This window comes from Eleginops maclovinus, chromosome 3, assembly GCF_036324505.1.
Source record: "Eleginops maclovinus isolate JMC-PN-2008 ecotype Puerto Natales chromosome 3, JC_Emac_rtc_rv5, whole genome shotgun sequence".
Taxonomy (NCBI): domain Eukaryota; kingdom Metazoa; phylum Chordata; class Actinopteri; order Perciformes; family Eleginopidae; genus Eleginops; species Eleginops maclovinus.
Genome location: NC_086351.1, coordinates 10,047,656 through 10,069,439, shown reverse-complemented (window position 1 = coordinate 10,069,439; position 21,784 = coordinate 10,047,656). Strand labels below are relative to the sequence as shown.

Below are 21,784 nucleotides of genomic sequence, written 5' to 3'. Positions count from 1 at the left end.
AGTGGTGATATGTTATCGTGACGGAGGGCCTGGATGCGGTTCTGTAGCAGCGGTTCAACATGCAGACTCACGGGGGCTGCGTAAACGCTCCCTGATCAACTCTTGCATACATAATATAATTTTCTGTCTTCTTTCACACACATACACTATACATAGGCTATATGAGTCAGTGAGTATGCTCTCCACTGTTTGCTCCCTTGCTCACATTATCTCCCTGCCTCCCTTCCCCCACTCTCTTTCAGTGACACAGAAAAACTAACGCCGCCCCCTCCCTCTTTGCTGCTCGCTATGCCCCCCTTTCTCCAATGGCAGACAAACACCATACTCTTTTTACTCTGACCATTATATCTTAAATTTACATTTCCCAGTCAAACCCCCAATAGAGCTTCTCCATCAGCTCTCATTTCCTCCACCTTCTTCTCCTCTTCCTCCTCGGCACTCAATCAGAGTTGATGCTGTTCTGCAGCCTCCACTGAAAGCTGGTTCTGCCTAAAAAAAACCATTGCATGCCGCTTTCCCCCCCTCTCTATTCATTGTTCACTCCATCTCTCACCCTCCCTCCTCTTTCTCTCAGCATCACTCCCTGGGAACCCACTTTTTTTCCCCTCCTCAGTATTTCATGTCCCCTGCATCTCCCCCACCCCATATTCATCTATGTGCTTATTCGCCTCTCGTGCTCTGATTTTATATGCATCTCTCCCTTACGTTATCTCGACACATCGCTGACCCAACAGTGCTCTCATAGGCAGGACTTCATTACTTTGCATCCAACATGTGAGTGGGTTTTTAAAAAAAATCTCTTTGCATTTTTACTCTTCCTCTCAGTAATCTGCTCAGGGTTCAGTGTGGTGGTCTGGACGGAGATTGGTCAGGTTGATGGGAGTGTGCATCGATGGCTGGTTGGGGGTCGGCATTAAAAGTGTGCCTCATTATGAAGGGAGTGAGGGGTTGGACCCCGCTAATCCCGGTTAACAGATTAATTATCTTTGGGCAATATCGTGTTGCTGCTGTGTTGTGAAGTCGTTTGGGCGTTAAGCTACAAAGGGCTACAATGCAACGATAAAGGGTCCCTTAGGGGTGTCTCCTCAATCTTAATCCCTCTCTCTCTCTCTCTCTCTCTCTCTCTGTCTCTCTCTCTCTCTGTCTCTCTCACTCTCTCGCTCGCACTGAGAGCTCCTCTCTCATCCATCAACACAGGCACCTCTCCACTGTCACCAGACAAACCATCCCATTATTGGTTATTTAATATTTAAATCACTGCAAGAATTATTGGCTCCATTTTCTCCCAATCTTGACATATCTTTGGCATGTCCCCAAGCTATTTTTTCAGGATGATGTTTTTTCAAGAGCATCAAGCGTTGATGGCTGGCAGTATACCTCTTTGAGTGGGTAAATATTTCACGGACGCCGGCGAAGAGAAGAGACGAGGAGGAGAGAGAAACCTCCCAACACAACCGACAAGAGGTAAAACCCCGATCTCTCTCTCTCCTGTAGATTAGGGCTTTATTGTTGATTTGGTTGCAAAGCTTTATCTTCAAACAAGAGAAATTTGATACTAATGGGCGTCAAATCACATTAGAACATTTTGATAATTTTGATCCAGGCTTATCTTTTCAAAAATGCTTTATGGATGTCCATGAAACAAAAATATTGCCATAATGGATTCATGCTTATCTTTTCCACATAATGGATGAATCTTCTCTCATTTGCAGAATCCGATGCTGTAATGGTTTGGTTGCAATTGTTTCCCACCCAGTTATAGTTCAATTTGTCCTATATCTTCTCTGGATGCTTTTTTGTGCTGTGCTAGATAATTGAATATCTCGTTCTGCGGTGGTCAGTAGTGTGGAAGCGTTTTGTCACCATCAACTTGTCATGCTGGACTCCTGCACACATCAAAGCACTGATTTGCTCTGACTTACTGGCTATGAGCTGCACTCACTTACCTTCGGTCAGCTGCACTCACTTTGAAGGTTCATTGTTGTGGAGCTGAATTTTACAGATGAATGTGAGAATTGACTTTTAATTGAGAATATTCTTCTTTGCCTGTCGCTTCTCATCAGTAGATAAAGCTAACTTTGCTCCCTTTATGAAGATGTTAATTAATTCCTCCTGGCTAATGTAGTGTCTCATGAGACTGAAATGCTTTCACATAAATTGCAGTCATTAAGGCTGTTGTTAAGAAGCAGTTAGGCGACCACTTAGGCTGTAATGTGAATCATAAAAGATTTTATGAGGCGAATTGGACATTTCAGCAGCAAAAGGACTCTATTAATTATATATGCTGCTGGAGAGAGTTGTATCTATATAAAAACCATGAAGGTGGAGATGAATTTCCCGTGCTGGAGATGATCCTAAATTCAGCTGACAGAGATGCCTCAGCCCTGTTCTCATTAGCTGCTGCACAAAATGGCCCTTTTCTTTACATTCAGACATCATGGAGTCTCATATCACGCAAGGGGTTTCATTCGTTGTCGCCTGAGCTCCGTGCTGACTGAATGCAGCAGAAATATTCCCCCCTTTTTTTCTTCTTTTTGTCTCAAGAGCTCAGGGTTTGGTAAGAGTCGTTGGACTCCTCACCATCACTCTCCTGGACTCTCCCTTTTCTTTTTCTCCCTCTCCACCGCCTGAACTCAAAATCACATTTATTTGGCTTCAGTTATGCAATGGTAACAGGCAATGATAACAAGCTGGCAGGAGACATCACGTCAACCTGAGGCTTCCTATCTGTGACAACTGCTGAGTAACTGCTGCTCAACAGGACCCTGACCCCCCCCCCCCTCATTGGCACCTCATTAGGGGGCTTCAATAACTTTTAGGGGTCAAGGGTGAATCCTACCTGAGCTTTGACCTTAAGTCTTCATACATCCTCAATTAATTAATGATTCACATTGAGACAGAAAGCCTGCTGTCAAGTTTGTGCTTCATATCTTTAAGTCTGATAAAGGGTTTCATATGGTGGGGAATCATAGTCAGTGTGGTAACGGAAATGCTTTGCTATATTGACACTCCGTTGATATATAGTGATAACAACAGGTCGACTGATTCTCCTTTAAAGGTGGAATAATTCTCTTCTTTGATTATTATGCCTCTCAAAAAGCTTTTATGGTCTCCAAAGTCTGATGAATGCGCCTCATAGACCTTCCTCACAGCTGCTGTAATACATCTTATCTAATGAGTTCACTATGGATAAATGATCATGAAGGAATGCATAAATATAACAGCACACAGTCTGCTTACACTGCAGATGTGCGCTGGATGGATGCAACCCTCACAGCCTGTCAACCATTATGTTCAGCACCATTTTAATAATGGAAATGGAGAGTTGGCGATGATAGGACTTGTGACAGTCGGGCTGCTGGAACTCATAAGGTGAACCGACCTATTGTAATGGGCTTAAAGCAGCCCCTGTCTGCCCAAAGAGAGAGCTGTTAACTTGAGACATAAACGCCCCAAAATCTGAAAGGGGAAGTGTCTGGCAGTGAATGTGACATGTGGCTGAATCTAAACTTTTATCATGCACATTATTTAATTCAATTATCCGTGAATCAATAGGGATAGTCAACAGCCTCAGCAGTATAGAATACTGTCCAATTGAATAGATAACAGCTGCATTTAAGATAATAAAAAGCCTTTAAATTCAGAGTCTATCTGACATTATTACATCATCAAATGCACTATTGTATCTGTCATATGTGCTGGGCTGTGTCACCCTTTGTATTACGGCCTCAGTGCTGTTGTTGTGCGCTCAGTCTTAAACACTTCTTTCTTAAACAGTAAAGCTCTGACGGTCTCTTAATCTGTGTAGCCGGTATCAGAAGCCCCCCCGCCCCCCTGCTCCGTCATTGTAATATAAGATTCCAGTGTATGTTTTGGCTAACCGGATTTACCCTTTGTATTTACCCTACTTTCTCCCCCTTGGCTGGCTTTAGTAAGCAAAGGTTCACGATGCAGTCAAATATATAATTCTTGGTATGATGGTGGTGAAAGCATTGTTCTTCTCCTGCATATGCTCTACTACGCAGCATTCTTCGAAAGCCTCATATGTCCCCTATATAATCCAGGCTGCTCCTATAGTACATACCTCTTTTATAAGGTGAAGAGAGAGGTCTGGGAATAACAGTCATTTGCTTTAAATATAGTCATGTAATATCCCTGTGTTCAAAGCAAAACCCCTCTGGCTGCAGCTAACGATTTCTCTCATTTCATCTGTCATTAATTCATCGCCTGTGTTATGAAATGACAAAAAAATGCCAAATCAAGATTCTAGAGCCCAAAAAAACATCTTGTTCTAGGCTACAAATACTCACCAATACTCCAAAAACCCCAAAAGGTTAAATGTAAGATGCTATTAATCAGAATAAATCTCTGAAATGTTCAAAACAGCAAAAATGTTACATCTTTGATTCATTAAATGAGCCAAATTTGACCAAAATCACTGCTGATTATTGGAACTTGTAAAACTTATACATGGTATTATAAATGTATATATGAACTATATAAATGCTTGGTTAATTAGCTTTATGTTGCGAGGAGGAACTGAAGGTAGGCCAGAAAACAGAACATTTCAACCTCTGCTCTGAGGTGTAAACACATGTTTACACTCCCAAGAGCATCTTTCAAGTAACCATGACTGACATTTTGACCCCCACTTTGCTCGGGTGATCACTGCTCATAAATCCTCTCCACGGAGACCGCATGGAGGAGCACAGTGATGGAAGAATATCCTAAGCTTAACTAAAGGTATCAACAATACAGTGTAAACATGCTCTGATACAAGTAAAAGTCCTGAATTCAAAATTACAGTAAAACACAGAAGTATTAAGTTTATTTTCATAATGCAGAATCTCACATTTGTCATACAATAGAATTACTCAAGTATTTGTGCTTTGATACTTGAGTAAATGTACTTAGTTACTTTCCACCGCTGCAGGTTCAGAGCTCGCAGTGACCTTTCCGTCCTCTCCGCTCAGGCAGTCCTTCACCCTCCTTTACCCTCGCTCCCTCTCCTCCGCTCCCGTTCACATCCTGGTTGCTCTTACCCGTCTTTCCTTCCATCCAGCAGGGTGGAGGAGGGGGACCGGTAGCAGTTGAAAATGGCTGCCATGGCAACGGTGCCCAGCTATACCCCTTCACTGTGGGTGAGGATGTGTCACGCCCTCCCCCGGCTGGACCTCACCATGCAGATGAAGGACAACATCTTTGTCCCCGACAGCTGGGAGTACCAGCAGGTAACCGACACCTGCCACACCACATGCTGCACTGTAACTGCTCGATGTAAGGTGCCACGTTGCATAATCATTACAGCACTGTTGCTCCATTTGTAGTTATAACTCTACAGCTATGGTGAACTACAGTGACTGAATGATGGCCAATTAGCTCGACATGACACTTTAAATTGCTCCATAAATCGCTGAATGTAAAGGCAGTCAGCGGAGCAGTGATGCCGCCATTTACAGTGCTTTATGTAAAGCTTTTCATGCCAAATCACTGACCTAATTATTGGTGGGAATACCGCACTCCACTCCAAGAGTCCCTTATCTCATATCTGACATTTTTAATTTTCTACCTCTACCACTTTAGATGCTGCAATTGTCTTTGAAACTTTCACTTGCGCTTCTGCCATGGTATATTTAATTCATATTTGGTTTCAGTGCGTGAAAGGGATCAACTTGGTCTTCTTGCAGGTTTCTCCATCTGCAGTTGTCTGTTTTTGATTCTACATTGTGCAGTTTCTGTTGCCAAATGAACGGTTTCATCCTCCTTCTCCTCCAACAGGCTCTTATACAAAACGCTTCTGCCAGCAGTGTCTCGCTGTGTGTGTTTGTGACTTCAGTACAAAAAGAGGGGGGGACGCAAATTATCCTGCAGAACAGAAAGACAAAAGAGACTGAAAGTGCTCTGAGAGAGCGAACGAGAGAGGGAATGAGTAATGCGGGGAGGTTGCTGAACAGAAGACCAGAGAGAGAGAGAGAGAGAGAGAGAGGGGGGGGGAGAGAGAGAGAGAGGAGAGAGAGAGAGAGAGAGAGAGAGGGGGGGGGAGAGAGAGAGAGGAGAGAGAGAGAGGGAGAGAGAGAGAGAGAGAGAGAGAGAGAGAGAATGTATTTAAGTAGGTCACAGATTATTAATAGAGATTCAGTGGTGTGGATAGAAAGGAAGAGTGGGGAGAGAGAAAACGAGTGGGAGCGTGGGGAAAGAGGGGTGGGTGGGGTGGGGAGGGGCTTCAGAGAGCGGGAGGTGAGATACAGTAGGGAGAAGGTGGAGGAATGGGCAGTGACAGACGGGCAGATGGGTGGAGGATAATACTGTAGATATGTGTCAGAGCAAAAAGCATTTCCGTAATGTTGACTTTATGACATGGAGCCTGATCAAAAGCAAAGTCTGAAATGGCTTAGTGACATTAATATTCACTTTGGTGCAGATCAGGGATTGATGGTTTAAAGCTTTTCCAGTGTAAATGGTGAAGAATCAACACTAATATATTGCGATCAATTTATATCTTTGTTCAACAGTGCATACAAAACCTGCCTCTGTAAAGCTCAGCCTGTATATCCTCATACCTTTTTAATCATCATCTGCTGCTGCTTCATGGGGGCGAGACAATATGACAAGCTTTGCAGTTTAACACGATTAGTTGGTATTCAACCCTCTCAAATTGCACTTCTAAAAATGAAATTAAAGTGCCGTTTTTCACATTCACTGACTCATCCCTTCTCTTCCTCCTCTTCGTTTTTCTCAGACTCTGCTGGTTTTGTCCAGTTTGTCAGCCATCGCTCTCGTTATCTCCCTCTTGGTGGTCCTCTCCTTCCTTATACACTACTGCTGCTGTCACCGTGGCGACCGGAGCGAAGGGTCGGAGGAGGAAGAGGAGGATGAAGATGGCAGCACAGGTCACGGTTACAGCGGGAAGAAGGGGCGGGGCATCTGCTGTGTCACGTGGGTAGCTGTGGCTTCTGTCACGCTGTGCTGGTGAGGAAGAGGATTCATTATCAACATCACATTTCTTTCCATTTAAAACAAAATAAATACTGGTCACATGTTTACAGCGGCAAAGAAGAATACAGATATTTAAGGGAAAGTACCAACACTGTAAAAACACTCCAGCACAGTAAAATCTTACTTAAGTAGGAGTACATGATCAGCAAAGCCAAGTATTGGCTCATAATCTTAACTAAATACTGGTTGCTTTACAGATTATGATATTAAGAGCTTATAAAATATGATACATTGATGTAATAAAAAAAACTGACATATATTAAGCAATCAATAATCTGCACCTCAACCAGTGTAATCATTCAAATGTATCTCAGAGATTAATGCATGTATGATAGTATTCCATAAATAATCTAAATCATAAATCATAAATAATATTATGTGTAAAACGATAACACAGTTTGATAACTAAAGTACACTCTTCTGATCCCCCTGCAGAGAAGGTTTTTCTATTGGAATTGTTACTTTTAGAAGAAAGATCTGAATACTTCTTCACTATTTATCATTTATTGATGTATTTAATGCTTAAGCAGTATGAGGTTTTGTAGTGGAGCTACAGTTTCCACCCGTTTTATCAAGTGGCTTCAAACCAAGAGGTGAACAATTTCTGGGGAAATGTTGATTGGTTGAACACTTTTGAGCCTGAAACAATTATTTCATAGCAACTATCTATTGGGAAAAACACCTATTCGCACAGGGTTAATTGAAAAATAAAAATGATACTGCTCTATTTGCCATCAAACCGCTTAGCTTAGCACAAAAACTGGAGACTGGGACGGCTTGTGTCGTCCTGTTTCAAGTAGCATCACTTTCTCATCCACTTCTCTGCATAAATCCCCTTTAGTCTGTATTTCTAAAATGTCAAACTATTGCTTATAATGAAACTATCTAAGATGAGTAAAGAGGGAATCACTCTTCTGTGAAATAATAGATAACACCTCCAAAATACAGTTTTCTGTGCATAGGCCAAAGTCATAGGGATTGGGGACCACTCATTTTCATATAAATGCAGTGTATGGGCAACATTAAATGCCCATATATAATCACCAGTTTGATTCTCAGTTGAATTGTCATTCCTCCACTCTCTTTCCTTACATTTCCTGTCCCTCTCATCCCTATCAATTAAGGGTAAATGAAGGAGAAACCTCCAATTGAAAAATAACTAGAGCACTACCATTCAAATTCAGTGAAAACTACCAAATGTTCGTCTGAAATGTAGCCGAAACTCATACAAAATAAGCTAGAAATACCTAAGTAAAGTACAAGCACCTCAACATTTACTTCATTTTAAGTTAACAGCACCAGGCTGTGAATCACAAGCTGTCACTCTGTCCTCCGTCATGTGCTTTTTAGTCTATCACACTGTCTCCATGTCCAAGAGGAGAGGACAGCTGATGGTCACGCTAAGTTGCTGTTGACCGACCACAGGCCTATGACTGCACAGTGTGTGTTAGTTTGTGTGTGATGTTTTCAGTGGTTTCCCCATCAATGTGTGTGTGAGGATGATCTCAGCTCGCCCAACTTCAGTACATTTGTCATTTACCCATCGGTGTTCCCCTCAGACCTGGTGACCATGCAATCATCAGGTCAGGTCACTGTCTGCATGGTGCATGTCTTGTACAGAAATGCTGCCTGACATCTGTCCAAGACGCTTTTGTAACACAGAAAACATTAAGGGAAAGCACGGCAGACCTTTTAAATCTAAAGCTACAGGCCCAGCTGGGTGCTGTAATAAAATTATATTGCAATTTAATGCTTGAGCAGTGCTTCCTATTAAATTCCAGTCCATTCCCTGCACGTTTATATGCAGTGAATGTGTGTTGTTATATCACAGAACACAATGTACAGGGGCTTTGATTTCAGCTGTCACAGTGATGTCATATACTGTATACAGATTGTAGGTCCGTGTCTCCCCCTTATGGAGCGTAATGTAATGTAGTCGTCTCCTTCTCTGATGCTCTCTGCGCCAGACTGGATGAAAAAATAATGCCGCAGTTTACCTCTTGAAAATATTTCATGTGACACCCTTTCCTCCAGATGGTGGCCTTTTTGTCACAAGGTCTGAAAAACAGTCTTGTGAAATGCAGCTGCATTAGACAGTGTTCACATTTGGCAGCTTGAAATGCAAAGCACACACAGACGCAGACACACATTCCTCCTTTTCCTTTTCCCCCTCCTGCTTTCTAATCTGGGTCACATACTTTGTGAGAGATTGGGTCATACCATTCCTCTCGGGTTTGAGGGGATTTGACGAACATCTGGCCTGAGCCTTAATCTGAATATGTGAATAACAGGAAGATATGTAAACATGTCGCTATGTTTAACATTTCGAATACTTTCCTTGTGGAAGCTTAGCCGTTGAGTGCTAGGAGTCAACTTTTTTCCCATGATCTGTTTATTCCTTCCCCTCCTCTGTTGGTATACTCATCCAGAGCTCACACATCCCATCCTCTCCAGCTCTATCTCCTTGTGTCATATTCATTTAAAATGTACATACACACTGAATTAAACATTACATGCATGCTTCTGCTATCTGTTCTCTATCCCCCTCGTTCACACACACACTGTATACACAACCTCCCACAGTGTTTTCAAGTTTTCTTTTTTTTCTCCTTATGCAGTGTTGCCATAGGCATCGGTTTCTATGGGAACAGCGAGGCAAATGATGGGATGTATCAGTTGACCTCGTCTCTTCTCACAGCCAATTATACGCTAGCTTCCATCGATCTGCTGGTGAGTGCTGCAAGTAGACTGTCATGCAGAATAACCTGTGTGTGTGTGTGTGTGTGTGTGTGTGTGTGTGTGTGTGTGTGTGTGTGTGTGTGTGTGTGTGTGTGTGTGTGTGTGTGTGTGTGTGTGTGTGTGTGTGTGTGTGTGTGTGTGTGTGTGTGTGTGTGTGTGTGTGTGTGTGTGTGTGCATACATGTCTGCAGAGAGGGAGAGAAAATCCGATACACAGTGTTTTTATCGATTTCCCTGTGGTCAGACAGTGTTTTCTGTGTCAGATTGTGTCTACTGTAGAATAAACAGGTCAGGAGAACTACAGTTGTATAATGAATACCTGAAAACACACAAATTAATCAGTTCAGCTCATATCCATTCATATCAAAGAAGTACACTGCCTGGCCAAAAAAAAGGTCACACACTCTAATATTCGTTGGACCGCCTTTAGCTTTGATTACGGCACGCATTCTGTGGAATCGTTTCCACAAGCTTCTCTTGCATTAATTTTTCGCCAAGATTGTATTGATGACGGGAGATTCGGACCACTGCGCAAAGTGTTCTCCAGCACATCCCCAAGATTCTCAATCGGGTTCTGGACTCTGTGGTGGCTTATCCATGTGTGAAAAGGATGTCTCATGCTGCCTGAACCACTCTTTCACAATTTGAGCCTGATGGATCCTGGCATTGTCATCTTGGAACATGCCCGTGCCATCAGGGAAGAAAAAATCCTTTGATGGAAACCCTGGTCATTCAGTATATTCAGGTAGTCAGCTGAGCTCATTCTTTGGGCACATAACGTTGCTGAACCTAGACCAGACCAACTGCAACAACCCCAGATCATAGCACTGCCCCCCACAGGCTTGTGACCTTTCTTTTGGCCGGGCAGTGTATATAAATGGTTTAAGTTGTGAGTAGGATGTCTGATCTCATAAAGCAATAGCATCAAACTAAGAAAATGAATAGTTGAATAAGTTTACAAACACAACATATAATAATATTTATAATATAATAAATGTTATGGTGATGCAATCTTCATTTGCAAACACTTACTTGAAAAATGTGAATGAGAGATTTATCACCATACTTTCTTTAACATATGTTACTGATTGTTGGAGAGAGCATAAGTGTTACATCAAGAAGAAAGCTTAAGTGAGTGCTTTCTAACTTTTCAAACAATGACATCTCTTCATAGAGACACATTTTCTCATGGCAGACCCCAGGTGCACACACACAACACCCCTTCAGCTCTTAGCGCATTTCGTTTTACTTAACTGGAAGTGGAATATAGGACCCAACCTAAATGAATCATAAATGCACACGTTATACATCCAGCTTGTTTTAGCCGCTGATAGCCTTCCCCTGAAGATAAGAGTCTTGTGACATATTAAACAGGGTTGGAAAAAGGTAATTATTGATCTATGTGATATATGTTTATATTATCAGGAGCCATTGGCATATGGATTAATATAAAATACGTATAAAGTACTAGAAAAAATATTTACACAGGAAGAAGTAATAGGAAATTGACTAGAATTGAAACAAAAGGGGACTAAAATGAAGAAGGAAAATCATTCTGCTGCTGGCTGACGAAGTATAAAAGATAAATCATAATACAGAGGGGTTAAATATTGGATAATAATTAGGTAGCTCTACAAAAATAACCCATTAGCCGCTAAAAATGTGCTTAATATGAGTCATAATTAAAAAATATGCATCATGATAACACAGTCATACTTCTCAGAAGGTGTGTTCTCACTTCTGTGTCTGTGCTGCTTCATCTCCTTAAACAACGTAAGAGTCCTTGATGTGTCGTACATTTAAAAATATTCTTATAATTAAGTTTGCAAGTAGGAGCAAAAGTAAAGTGCTTTTGAACTCAGCTTTATCTTGTGCTATAGATTGTGAGAGACATGCATTAGAAAGCTGAGGCACGAGATGCCCACAGCCTTCCGTTCCCTATCTTCATAACAAACCACTCAGAGCTGGCCGCCAATTTAAGAGCATCCTCCTCTCTATTTTGTGGTTTCCGTCCCAACTCCCCTTACATTCTTTATCCTCCTTCTCTAAAGATTATCGACACAATTTCTGGGCTGCAGCTGTCTGTCTCTGGCCCCCTGACCTCCATGGAGGAGCTCTTTACTGGCAGTAAACCCTTCCTGACATCAACGAGGAACTGCCGGAGGTTGTCTGACAATGTGATCAACCTCCTCTCGTCCATCTCCCTGGCTCGCTCCGGTATCGATGCAGGCCTGGGGAACGACAATATCAGCGGGGCGTCCATCATACCCCTGACCCCGGTACCCCCCTCTGTGGCCCCCACACTGGTGCCTAGCAGCGGCTTGATGCCCAGCCCCTTCTCCCCTGGCTGGGCGGCCAACACGCTGATGGTCAATGAGGACTACAGGTGAGGCTGCACAACACAACCCGGATTGAAGAGTTGACCAGCAGATGTTTAATTTGGATCAAATACACATCTGAAATATACTTGTTTTTGGATATTTTTTAGTTAACAACACTAGGTGATGCTCAGAACTGTTCCCAAATATAAAATAACGGTGTGTCTATAGGAGGATTCAACACATCACACGTACACATGATGCAATAAGCTGATTTATTTCAATGTGTTTCAGCTGCAGTATAGGCGACACTTTATGTAGATTCCAAATAATTAACAATTTTACTCATTTCCCAGGAAAGAGCTTAGTAATTTGCCAGGAAGGATAATACACTGATTCATCCCTCTAAAAAATAAAATATGCTCAATAGTTTTGAGTTGCTTCAAAAAGAAAAAACCTCCATATTTCCTATGGATGTCTGTGCTTTGTCTCAGAAATCCCCAAATTTGGCAGCGATAGTCACTGTTTTGGGAAATAAGTGTAAAGCTTTATCTAGCTAACGTGATTGCTCGTTGTTTATCTCGATTTCCTGCTTACAATCGGACCGTTGATTGTTTAGCTCATAAATGTACCCATTCCTCTTCGTTATTGTGCAAGAAATAATGAGTCCCTTAAATCATATTTCATGTTTCCAATAAAATAAATGGTGCAAGGTTATTCTTCTAATAAAAAAAATCTGGACTCTTGTTCCTCACATTTACAATACTCATTATCCACTTACATGATCATTCTGTTTTGCTTGTTCAGCAGAGGCAGCATGAGTTAAAACATATTCATTTGATGGGAATGAAAGTAGTTTTGGAAAAAGAAAAATGCTAGGCCTGCTATACCCATCATTGAAGTTTAACTGCTTGACATCTGGCAGCCATTTTCTGTTACTCGGGAGACTGAATCCTTGAGTAGCATCTAGCACACATTTCTAGTCTGCTCCTATAAACATGCCCTACTCTGGCTCGTTAATGTCGTGAATAAGCAGATTAAACATTAACCATCTGGATCAATTTCACAAGTTTGAACACATGCAGACTGTTTATCAACACTGCTCTTTAGGATATAAGAGGCTGAGGAAACTGTCCTAAAAGTCCTTTATAAAAGTGGCTGGGTTAGTTGTGGTAATGCTATTGAGACAAAATGTTCTGAAGCACAACGGGTTGGTGGGTGGCTTTTCTATATTCCATATTGCATAATAATAACAATATCAAAGTACTGCTTCCCATAAACTAACCACACTCCACAGTGAACAGATGATGTAACATGTCCAGCCTTTGTAAACAGACAGGGGGTGAATTAAGGTTCACCCTCTTGACCACTTCCCCTTTCTGAGTCTGCTTTATCTCAAAAAGTGAGTAAAGCTGACCACAGGCTCTAAATAAATGAATATGTCATTATTGTGCGATAGAGACATCAGGAAAAACCTGAATGTGTTGTAAGGAATTACAAGGAGCTTTTTTTTAATAATATACAAGGTGCCAAGCGTCAAATTGAACCTGAAGAAGTTGGTTGAAATGTTTGCTTGTAGCTGCCAATGTACTAATGTTAGGTCAGCTATAGCAGTGATAATCACAACATGACTAAAGAGATCAAAAAAGAAAGAAAGAATGAAGAACATTTACACTTCCAGGACTCTGAACAACGTCATATTTGACTGAAGTTCCAGACTGGGCATTAAATCCAGACACAGTTTTCCCATTTTTTTTACCCAGAGATCTTCAAATACTTCTCCAACTGAATCCTCCAGCAAAAAGAGGGATCCTACCTAAACAAAACACAACAACTCTCCCACACCAAATGAAATGATTCAATTGCTATCATGCAGCTACAAAACCCGGTTCCTAATACAAAAAGTGTAACCTCTCTGGAATCAACAACAACAACAACAACAACAACAACAACAGAAAAGTCATTAATGTCTTTTTGTCTTTGTGTTATAGGTGGCTGTCCTATGTGTTGTTGCTCCTGCTTGACCTCATAGTGTGTCTGTTCATACTGCTGGGACTGGCCAAGCAAGCCCGATGGCTGCTCATCCTGTGAGTACACACACACACACACACACACACACACACACACACACACACACACACACACACACACACACACACACACACACACACACACACACACACACACACACACACACACACACACACACACACACACGTCCTCTGTTTCATAAGACACAAACCATATATCGGTGGTCATGGTGTCCTCTCTTGGTTGAAGAGTTTGTGATGTCCCCTCCCCCCCCCACAGGATGACCGTGCTGGCATGGCTGGCTCTGTTCCTGAGCTGGGGCTCCCTGGGCCTGGAGACGGCCACTGTGGTGGTGAGTACTCCCAGTTAGACTACAGGCCGGGGTTGGAGAGAGGGAGAGGTGGGATGAAGGACTGGAGGAAAAGGAAATGAATGAGATTGACATGGGTTTGCTTCGGAGGGAGGTACAGGAGACCAAAGGGGTGGGTGTGGGTGTGTGTGTGTGTGTGTTCGGTGTGTGTGTGTGTGTGTGTGTGTGTGTGTGTGTGTGTGTGTGTGTGTGTGTGTGTGTGTGTGTGTGTGTGTGTGTGTGTGTGTGTGTGTGTGTGTGTGTGTGTGTGTGTGTGTGTGTGTGTGTGTGTGTGTGTGTGTGTGTGTCATTTCTGTGTCCATTGTGCTAAACTGTGAAAAGATCTGCCTCCTAGGGAACGCTGCAGTCGTGGCAGAGGACCAAAAAGGCAGAAAAATAGGGCAGAGATTAAAGATTCAATGCGCGTGTGCACAAGCAAATTGTGTTTTTTTCGTGTAAGTGTGTTACCAAGTGTGTGGGCGTTTATAAGATGGAAGATGAAAAGAAGCGCTTTCAAAGAGACAGAGGAGGGGCGAGGGAGAGCGAGCATCTCCAGATCAGTTTGAGAGAGAGAGAGAGAGAGGAAGAAAGAGAGTGGAAGATGTACTGTACTTCGGCCCCTTGGGACTTCAGACGCAGGGAGGTTAAAGTGTGAGTGTAATACTCTAAAGTAAAGTTCACTTACATGCTGCTGGACAATGTTCTGCTTTTAAACCCTGCTTTAAACATGACCACCGCCCACCAGTGTGCTTTGATTTATATTGAGGCGATAACATTTAATCAGAACAAAGCACAAAGACAGTTATTATATCTCCAACAGAGCTGTGTCCTTTCTCAGCTTCTTCTCTGAAGTTTGCTCATATACTCTGAAGTGGGTGACTGTTTTTTGGTTTTGGGGTGCGTGAAGAGGGTAAATAGTGGCTGTTTTTCTGCACTGCTGCCCACTTTAAGAGACTCAGTGTCATGTGGAGCTGGCGGGAGATGGTCCCAATGCCTGTGTGTCCACACAGAGCTGCTCTGTCCCTGGTTACTGACAGGGAAACAATGGGCCAGTTGTGGAACTGTCCACTTTATTCTGTCCCGGGTCGCCGCTTTTCCCATCAGCAGCCGGGCTCTGTGTGTGGCTCTTACTCCCTCTCCTGGTGGGCCGATCTCACGCTGAGAGGGACTGTGGGTGTGCTATCGTCTTCTAAAACAGGCCAGAAATACATACATGTCAACAGAGCGGAGGATATGCGTTATGAGCCAATGGAAAGAAAACAAGGTGGCAGGTTTCCCAGATCAATATTTTACCCTGTAACGTGAGCCGCTGTCAGATATCTGTGGAGGTAAATTATGTCAGTCGGTCAGTGTGTCTACTAACTTTTCCCCTGTGACCATTTTTTCTCTCTCTGCGTTTTCTTAATTTTCTCCTGTCATCTTTTCTCACTCTCCCTCTCTACTCTACTCTTTTTTTTCATTTCTCCTGTCATTCTCTCCCTGGCTGATTTTCCCAGGCTCTCAGTGACTTCTGCTCAGATCCAAACACATTTGTTCTTAACTCCACCAACTTCAACACAGGGACCAGCTCAGGTACAGTAATGCCTGTCCCGGTGTAAAGTACTAGTTGTTTCCCATTTTTAAAGCACTTGATTTACCTCCCAGCTGTGCTTATATGTCAGCACAAACTAATATAATGAGTGAAATGTTCCCACATCGTTTCTATTATGCGCTGATCTGTTGTGCACTGGTGTTTTGCTGGCCATTCAGATGTGCTGGATTATTACCTGACCTGCAGCAGGCGCATGAACAGTCCGTTCCAGCAGGTAATGTGACCTCCAGTCCCATGTATTTATGTATTTCACATAGCACATCACAGGCATTTAGCTGACACTCCTGCCCTCTTTGATTTCAGAGAACAGGTTGCATGTCAGACTTGCTCAAGGACAAATTATTTGAGGACAGGAGGCACAGCTGTTGCTGCTTTTGCTGTCCTTAAGTGATTTGCTCTCCAGATAAACTGCTACTTTTTCAGCATCTTAATCAAATATATGAGCAATAATGTAAATTAAAAGTGCTTAATGTCAGTGGCTCGTTGGCTGCAGGTGCTGACCCAGTCGCAGAGGGCGCTGTCCAACATTCACACACACCTCTCCAGTCTGGACAGAAACGCTCTCACACAGTTCCCCAAAGCTGAGGTTTGTTAAAATGTGTACACGTGCAGCTTAAAAACATTTGCTCCCGTTTTTTTAGTGATTTGTATCTAACTAATGTTTCGTCATTAAAGAAATCACTCAGGGAGGTACAGCAGATACTCAACTCCACAGAGGGAAACTTCCATCAACTGGTGGCACTGCTGAACTGCCGGGGTCTGAATAAGGTAAACTGAGGTGCACGCACGCACGCACGCACGCACGCACGCACGCACGCACGCACGCACACATACACAACAACTAAATTAAATAATTAATGTGTAACAGAACTAGGTCAGAACCATATGAGGTAAATATGTGATAACTTTGTGAAATATCGCAATACTAACAAACCTGCAATAAATAAACACATATAAGTGTGCTCAGCTGTGCCTTTCTGCTTCTTCCTGTATTGCTAAAACAAAACAACTTGCAATTGAGCTAAAAAAAGATATATAGGAAACATCCTTTCATGTATTCCTTTATTGAACATGTAATGCCGTGTGTTTATCAGTTGACATTGCAAGACGGTAAATTATACAATATATTGTGCAGCCCTAAACAAGCTATGTGCGTCTTATTTATCCTTATTGACATATTCTGTCATTTTCTCCAGGACTACATCGACTCTTTGAAAGGTTTGTGCTATGATGGGATGGAGGGATTGCTCTACCTCTCCCTTTACTCCTTCCTCTCTGCGCTGGCCTTCACTGCCATCCTCTGCTCTCTGCCCGGCGCCTGGAGGAGCTTCCCCAGGTGAGGCAGCGTGAACATGTTCGTGTGGTGCATACTGTCCTTATAAGTGTTTTTTCTACCATCAGTTGTTGCTGTTGACATTGTTGTTTTCGCTCATTTATACGCTTTGAACATGCTATACAATACAAGAGTTTGGTAGATGCGGTTCTGGTTTGTTGGATATGCCGAGAGCGGGTTATTATCCACGTCACTTTTACCACATGCAGTGTGCATCTTATACCTTATTATTTCAGGATATTTGTGTCTATCCAAGCACGAATACTGACAGAGAGAACCATGGAGGTGTGTTGTAAGACATCAGAATAAATACAGCTATCAGGAGAAGAGGTAATAAAGGCACAGTGGTGCTCACCATCACTCACACGTATCCCTCTCTGTCTCTTTCATGGACGACCACAGTGAATCAGAGGAGTATGAAGACTCGGACAGCGAGAGTGAGGACCCCTTCACCTCCCATCAGGCACGTAGACAGACGGCCACGGGGTCTCAGCGAGGGGCCATCACCCCCTTCTATAATTACCCGGGTGCTGGGTGGACACCCCCCTTTTCTAGCGCGCCGCCCCTCCCGTGAGTAACACAGACACTCAGACACACAGACAGACAGACAGACAGACAGAACATCCCAGATGTTGCAGGCTGCTCTTGGATAGAGTTTACGCACCGAGTTTGTGTTTCTGTGTCGAGATCTCTACCACTGGGCAACTTTTATTATACTGATGCCCCCCCAGATCAGGGATCGCAAACAGTCCAGGAGTCAATACCACATAGAGACACTTTTTTTTGCAGACACATAGTCTTTTGGGTGAGGATACACAGATTTCACCCCTCAAAGCAGCATTTTATTCACGACACACCTAGCGTAATGTGTTAGCCACCGTACTTTACCAGAGGACAGTGAGAGTGTAGGATAGTCAGCTAGGGTCACACACTGTCTCCTCTGCATAGACATGTAGTCCACAGAGCTGTCAGGTTCACCACATGCATTGCAGACAGACACACAGACAGGTCAATATGGACTCCAGGGTAGGCAGAGAAACAGACACAACTCCAGAGGTCTGTCTGTCTGTCTGTGTGTCTGTCTATCCGTCTGTCGAGTGTTTCAGGACAGACGATATAGGCCGCTCGGTTCATTTCTCACAGATCTTGTCTCAAATGGCGTCCTGTCTCCTAAACAGTAGTAGAGTACTGCTGTGTTGGGGGGAGGGTGTCATTGACGAGGCCGCGCTCGTAAAAACTCCGGCGATGTGAGGCTCAGGTTGACTATAGGTAACCCGCCCCCACCCCCCCCACCCCACCCTTAAAAAAAACACCCTTCTGCCTCTGCCTCGCTCTCATCTGTCTCCTCACCGTGGTGTCCAAACTCTCTCAAGTCATCTCTCTGGATCTGTCCTTTGCTCTTTGTCATACCTCCTTCTCCTTTTTGGTTTTCCCTCTTTTTCTAGCTCTCCATTATTCAATTTTGTTTACCCCTTTCTCCCTCCCACTGTTTCCAAGCTTAGTCAGAGCTCTGAGAAACCTTAACGTGGATTATTAAACTTCCTTCTGCTAATGCCAGCTGGTCATCTTGACTGCACCCCATATTTAATATTAACACAAAGATAAACACAAGCATACTGACAAAACCAAACTGTCAAGGCTCAGAAACTCAGCTAGCACTAAAAATACAGTCCACTCCTCTTAAATGACATCTGCTCGGGATTGCTTTAAAAGCTCTCTGGGGTTTATCATGCAGATAAACAGATTCATTAGGAAAAAAACATTAAAGCTGAAATGGGACTGGTGAGTCACACCCAGCCCAGTTATTGTGAAAACCCTGCAGTGCATCATCAGTCAGGAGTGGACTGTACGCCTGCTGCTCTCAGTAGTAATAATACCTACTAGTTTTAGTGCTGTGTTTTTTCCGCACTATATTTCTAACCGCTCTTTCTCCTTCTTTCCTGTTACCTGTCCTTGGCTCCCGTCACCCCGCGGCCCCCGTCCCGTCTGTCTTTCTCAATGTGTCTCACCCCTGTTTCCCTCTCTCCTTCATCCTCCGTTCCTCCTCTCCCTCTCTCCTGTCCTTGTCTCTTTCTATCTCTACACAGGACTCCAAACGTTTCCTCCAATGGCAACCCTGGCTATGAGAGCCTACCCCTGACTGACAGGCAGTCCCCACCCCCCTCTGTGAGTCCTCTGTAATTGTGACGCCATCGCAGTCTGTGCCTTTTTATCTCTGCTGTTAGTGCACACGCTCGCTTTAATAATCAGTATCAAACGGACTAACATGGTGACCTCGCAGGACCCTGAAGGCTGGCCTTTTCTTTTCTTTTTTCATGCTTCAAAACCTGCAAAAACATGAATGTACATTTTGTCACTGTTTCTAATCTCTGTTGTATGTACCCTTATCACTATCTGGCCATTTTAAAGAGCACCTTACCTTGAAATTAACAATTTCAATGAAGATAATGAACATTCAGTGTGAAATTTGCAGCTTTCAATAGCATCTCATGGCCATTCCCTGAGGAAGATTTTGTCTATATACAGTATACATAATGTCTGACCACATGTGAACTCGGGACTAAACTTACAGTCTCATGACAACTTAGCTCTCTCCATGACAAGTGAACTCCTTTCACATGAGAGAAGTGATGCAGCTAAAAACTTTCAGGAGAAAGCTTCATAAAGAGGACCTTTTTGCTTATTTTTGCCAAAATAATATTTTTTAATTGACACTTTGTTAAGTGACAGAAAATGAAAGTTGATTCAATTGAAATTTCCTTAAAATATAGATATTTATCAGGGATTCAAATAGTTTGACAAAACCAAAGCTAAAGGCTAAAGCTCTCTAACTTTATCCAGCGCTTTATGTTGCATCTTACAGTTTTCCTCAGCAGCTGGAGTTTGACCCATCACTACTCAGTGAATGACTAATACATAACATGAGCAAGCTCTTGTGTTATAATAATTTAACTACATCTTTGAGAAATTACCAAACAGCATGCATGTAGGGAGACTTGAGATGCCGCTGAAATCTGGAAAAAGCTAGTAAGTGGAATTTTTTTCGTCAAAGTAATGCACATATTAAGGATGGAATAAAGTGAAGCAGTATGAGCTTCACTTCTTCTTTGGCATGTTGGATTTTAAATTATGTAATGTATTAAAGCCTGATGGTCAGACAGTGAATAAATATTGTGCTGCTGCCTTTGATTTAATCATGTGTGTGAATAACAGATGTTGTTCTCTTCTGGTTTATTTTCTCTCAACACTCCTTTGGACATCTGAAACCTGTCTCCTGTTGACTCCCATCATCTGTTCGGGGCATGCAGTACTCTCCCAGCATGCTGACTGGTTACGGGGGAAGTCAATCACACCCCAACCCCGCCCATTCGAGGAACCTGTATTCACGTTGATTATTATTTTTTTGTTAGGAAATGTATAGAAAAAAAACGTTTAGTTTTCATATGAATGGACACTTTACTGAAATGAAAAAGAAACTAATCTAAATAAAATGAATGCTATGTGTGAATTCAAAGTGCATAACGTCAGTACCACTGAGTATTATTATTAGAAGCACTTAAAAGAAACAGGTCCAAATGGACTGTTGATATAACCGACAATGATATGCTGGATGGTTGTGCAAATATGAACCAAGTCCACTTGGTCTAAATTATTTCCCCTCGTCTGTCCAAACTCTGTGTAAACTGTGAACAGTGGTGAGGCAAGTCAGAATGGTATTGACGTTACTACGTTGTAGTTTTATATTCTTAAATGTATCAGTACCACCAATTTATTTTTAAGTTTTTATATAAATATTGTTGTAGAAAAGCACTGGCACGTAGCAACAAGACACTTTTTTTTCTTCTGTGAATGGTTATGCAGTTCCCCCACTTGGTATCATGTTTTTTTATTATATTACTTTTTATAGGTGGCAATTCTGTATTTTCCTTGTATTACCTAATGGTATTCTGTATATCTCACTGTCTATAATATCTGAATAATCATGAACATTTGCTCTTTAAAAAAAAACACTTGAGGGCTACCAAGAAGACCCTGTTTTAATGATTGAATGGAGAACTACAACTGCCACTAAAGAACTACAAATCCCATGCAATGATAGCAGGTACATAGCAATATGATTCTTGCTACTGGTGCTGCAGTAGCCCTACCGTAACTAGCAATAATAACTATGTATAGCATTGGGTTTCTGAGATCTCTCCGAGAGGTTTTGTGTATATATGGTCTGGTATGAGATTTCATTGAATCCCCCCTCCTTGCCAACTGACCTTGTTAACCCCTTGAATTGAGTTTGTATGGTTATCAATGCTCCTTTTGAATGGCATCCTTTTACACTCAAGAGTCTAATATAAATAAAAAATAACTTCAATAACCTTCACCTGGTCTTCATCGTGTCTACGAGTCAATGCAGTGTATGTAACAAGGAAAATG

The 21,784-nt window shown here is 42.5% G+C and overlaps 2 protein-coding genes across 10 annotated transcripts in view; one reads left to right on the top strand and one right to left on the bottom strand.

Moving 5' to 3' along the window:
• Positions 1–21,784, bottom strand: part of rps9 (ribosomal protein S9) — a 145,282-nt gene that overhangs the window by 59,458 nt on the left and 64,040 nt on the right. The window lies entirely within an intron of this gene.
• On the top strand, positions 323–21,369 carry ttyh1 (tweety family member 1). 9 transcript variants are annotated; one of them, XM_063879297.1, is made up of 16 exons: positions 327–774; positions 1,319–1,464; positions 5,063–5,231; positions 6,740–6,969; positions 9,615–9,726; positions 11,786–12,120; positions 14,044–14,139; positions 14,363–14,435; positions 15,929–16,004; positions 16,182–16,237; positions 16,517–16,609; positions 16,699–16,791; positions 17,220–17,359; positions 17,759–17,926; positions 19,444–19,522; positions 20,665–21,369. In XM_063879297.1, the coding sequence occupies exons 3-16, from the start codon at positions 5,097–5,099 to the stop codon at positions 20,746–20,748; spliced, it is 1,770 nt and encodes a 589-aa protein (XP_063735367.1). In that variant the 5' UTR covers positions 327–774; positions 1,319–1,464; positions 5,063–5,096; the 3' UTR covers positions 20,749–21,369. The 9 variants fall into 9 exon arrangements, with proteins under 9 accessions (XP_063735369.1, XP_063735367.1, XP_063735368.1 ...); XM_063879299.1 differs by lacking the exon at positions 1,319–1,464 and having other exon boundaries at positions 323–774; positions 5,066–5,231; XM_063879298.1 differs by lacking the exon at positions 327–774 and having other exon boundaries at positions 814–1,464; positions 5,066–5,231.

Excerpts from the sequence above, each read along its gene's own strand:
- ttyh1 (XM_063879299.1), top strand. The coding sequence starts at position 5,097 with ATGGCTGCCATGGCAACGGTGCCCAGCTATACCCCTTCACTGTGGGTG. Across the intron at positions 14,436-15,928 it reads TGGAGACGGCCACTGTGGTG|GCTCTCAGTGACTTCTGCTC; the intron begins GTGAGTACTCCC and ends TGATTTTCCCAG. Across the intron at positions 17,927-19,443 it reads TCTAGCGCGCCGCCCCTCCC|GACTCCAAACGTTTCCTCCA; the intron begins GTGAGTAACACA and ends ATCTCTACACAG.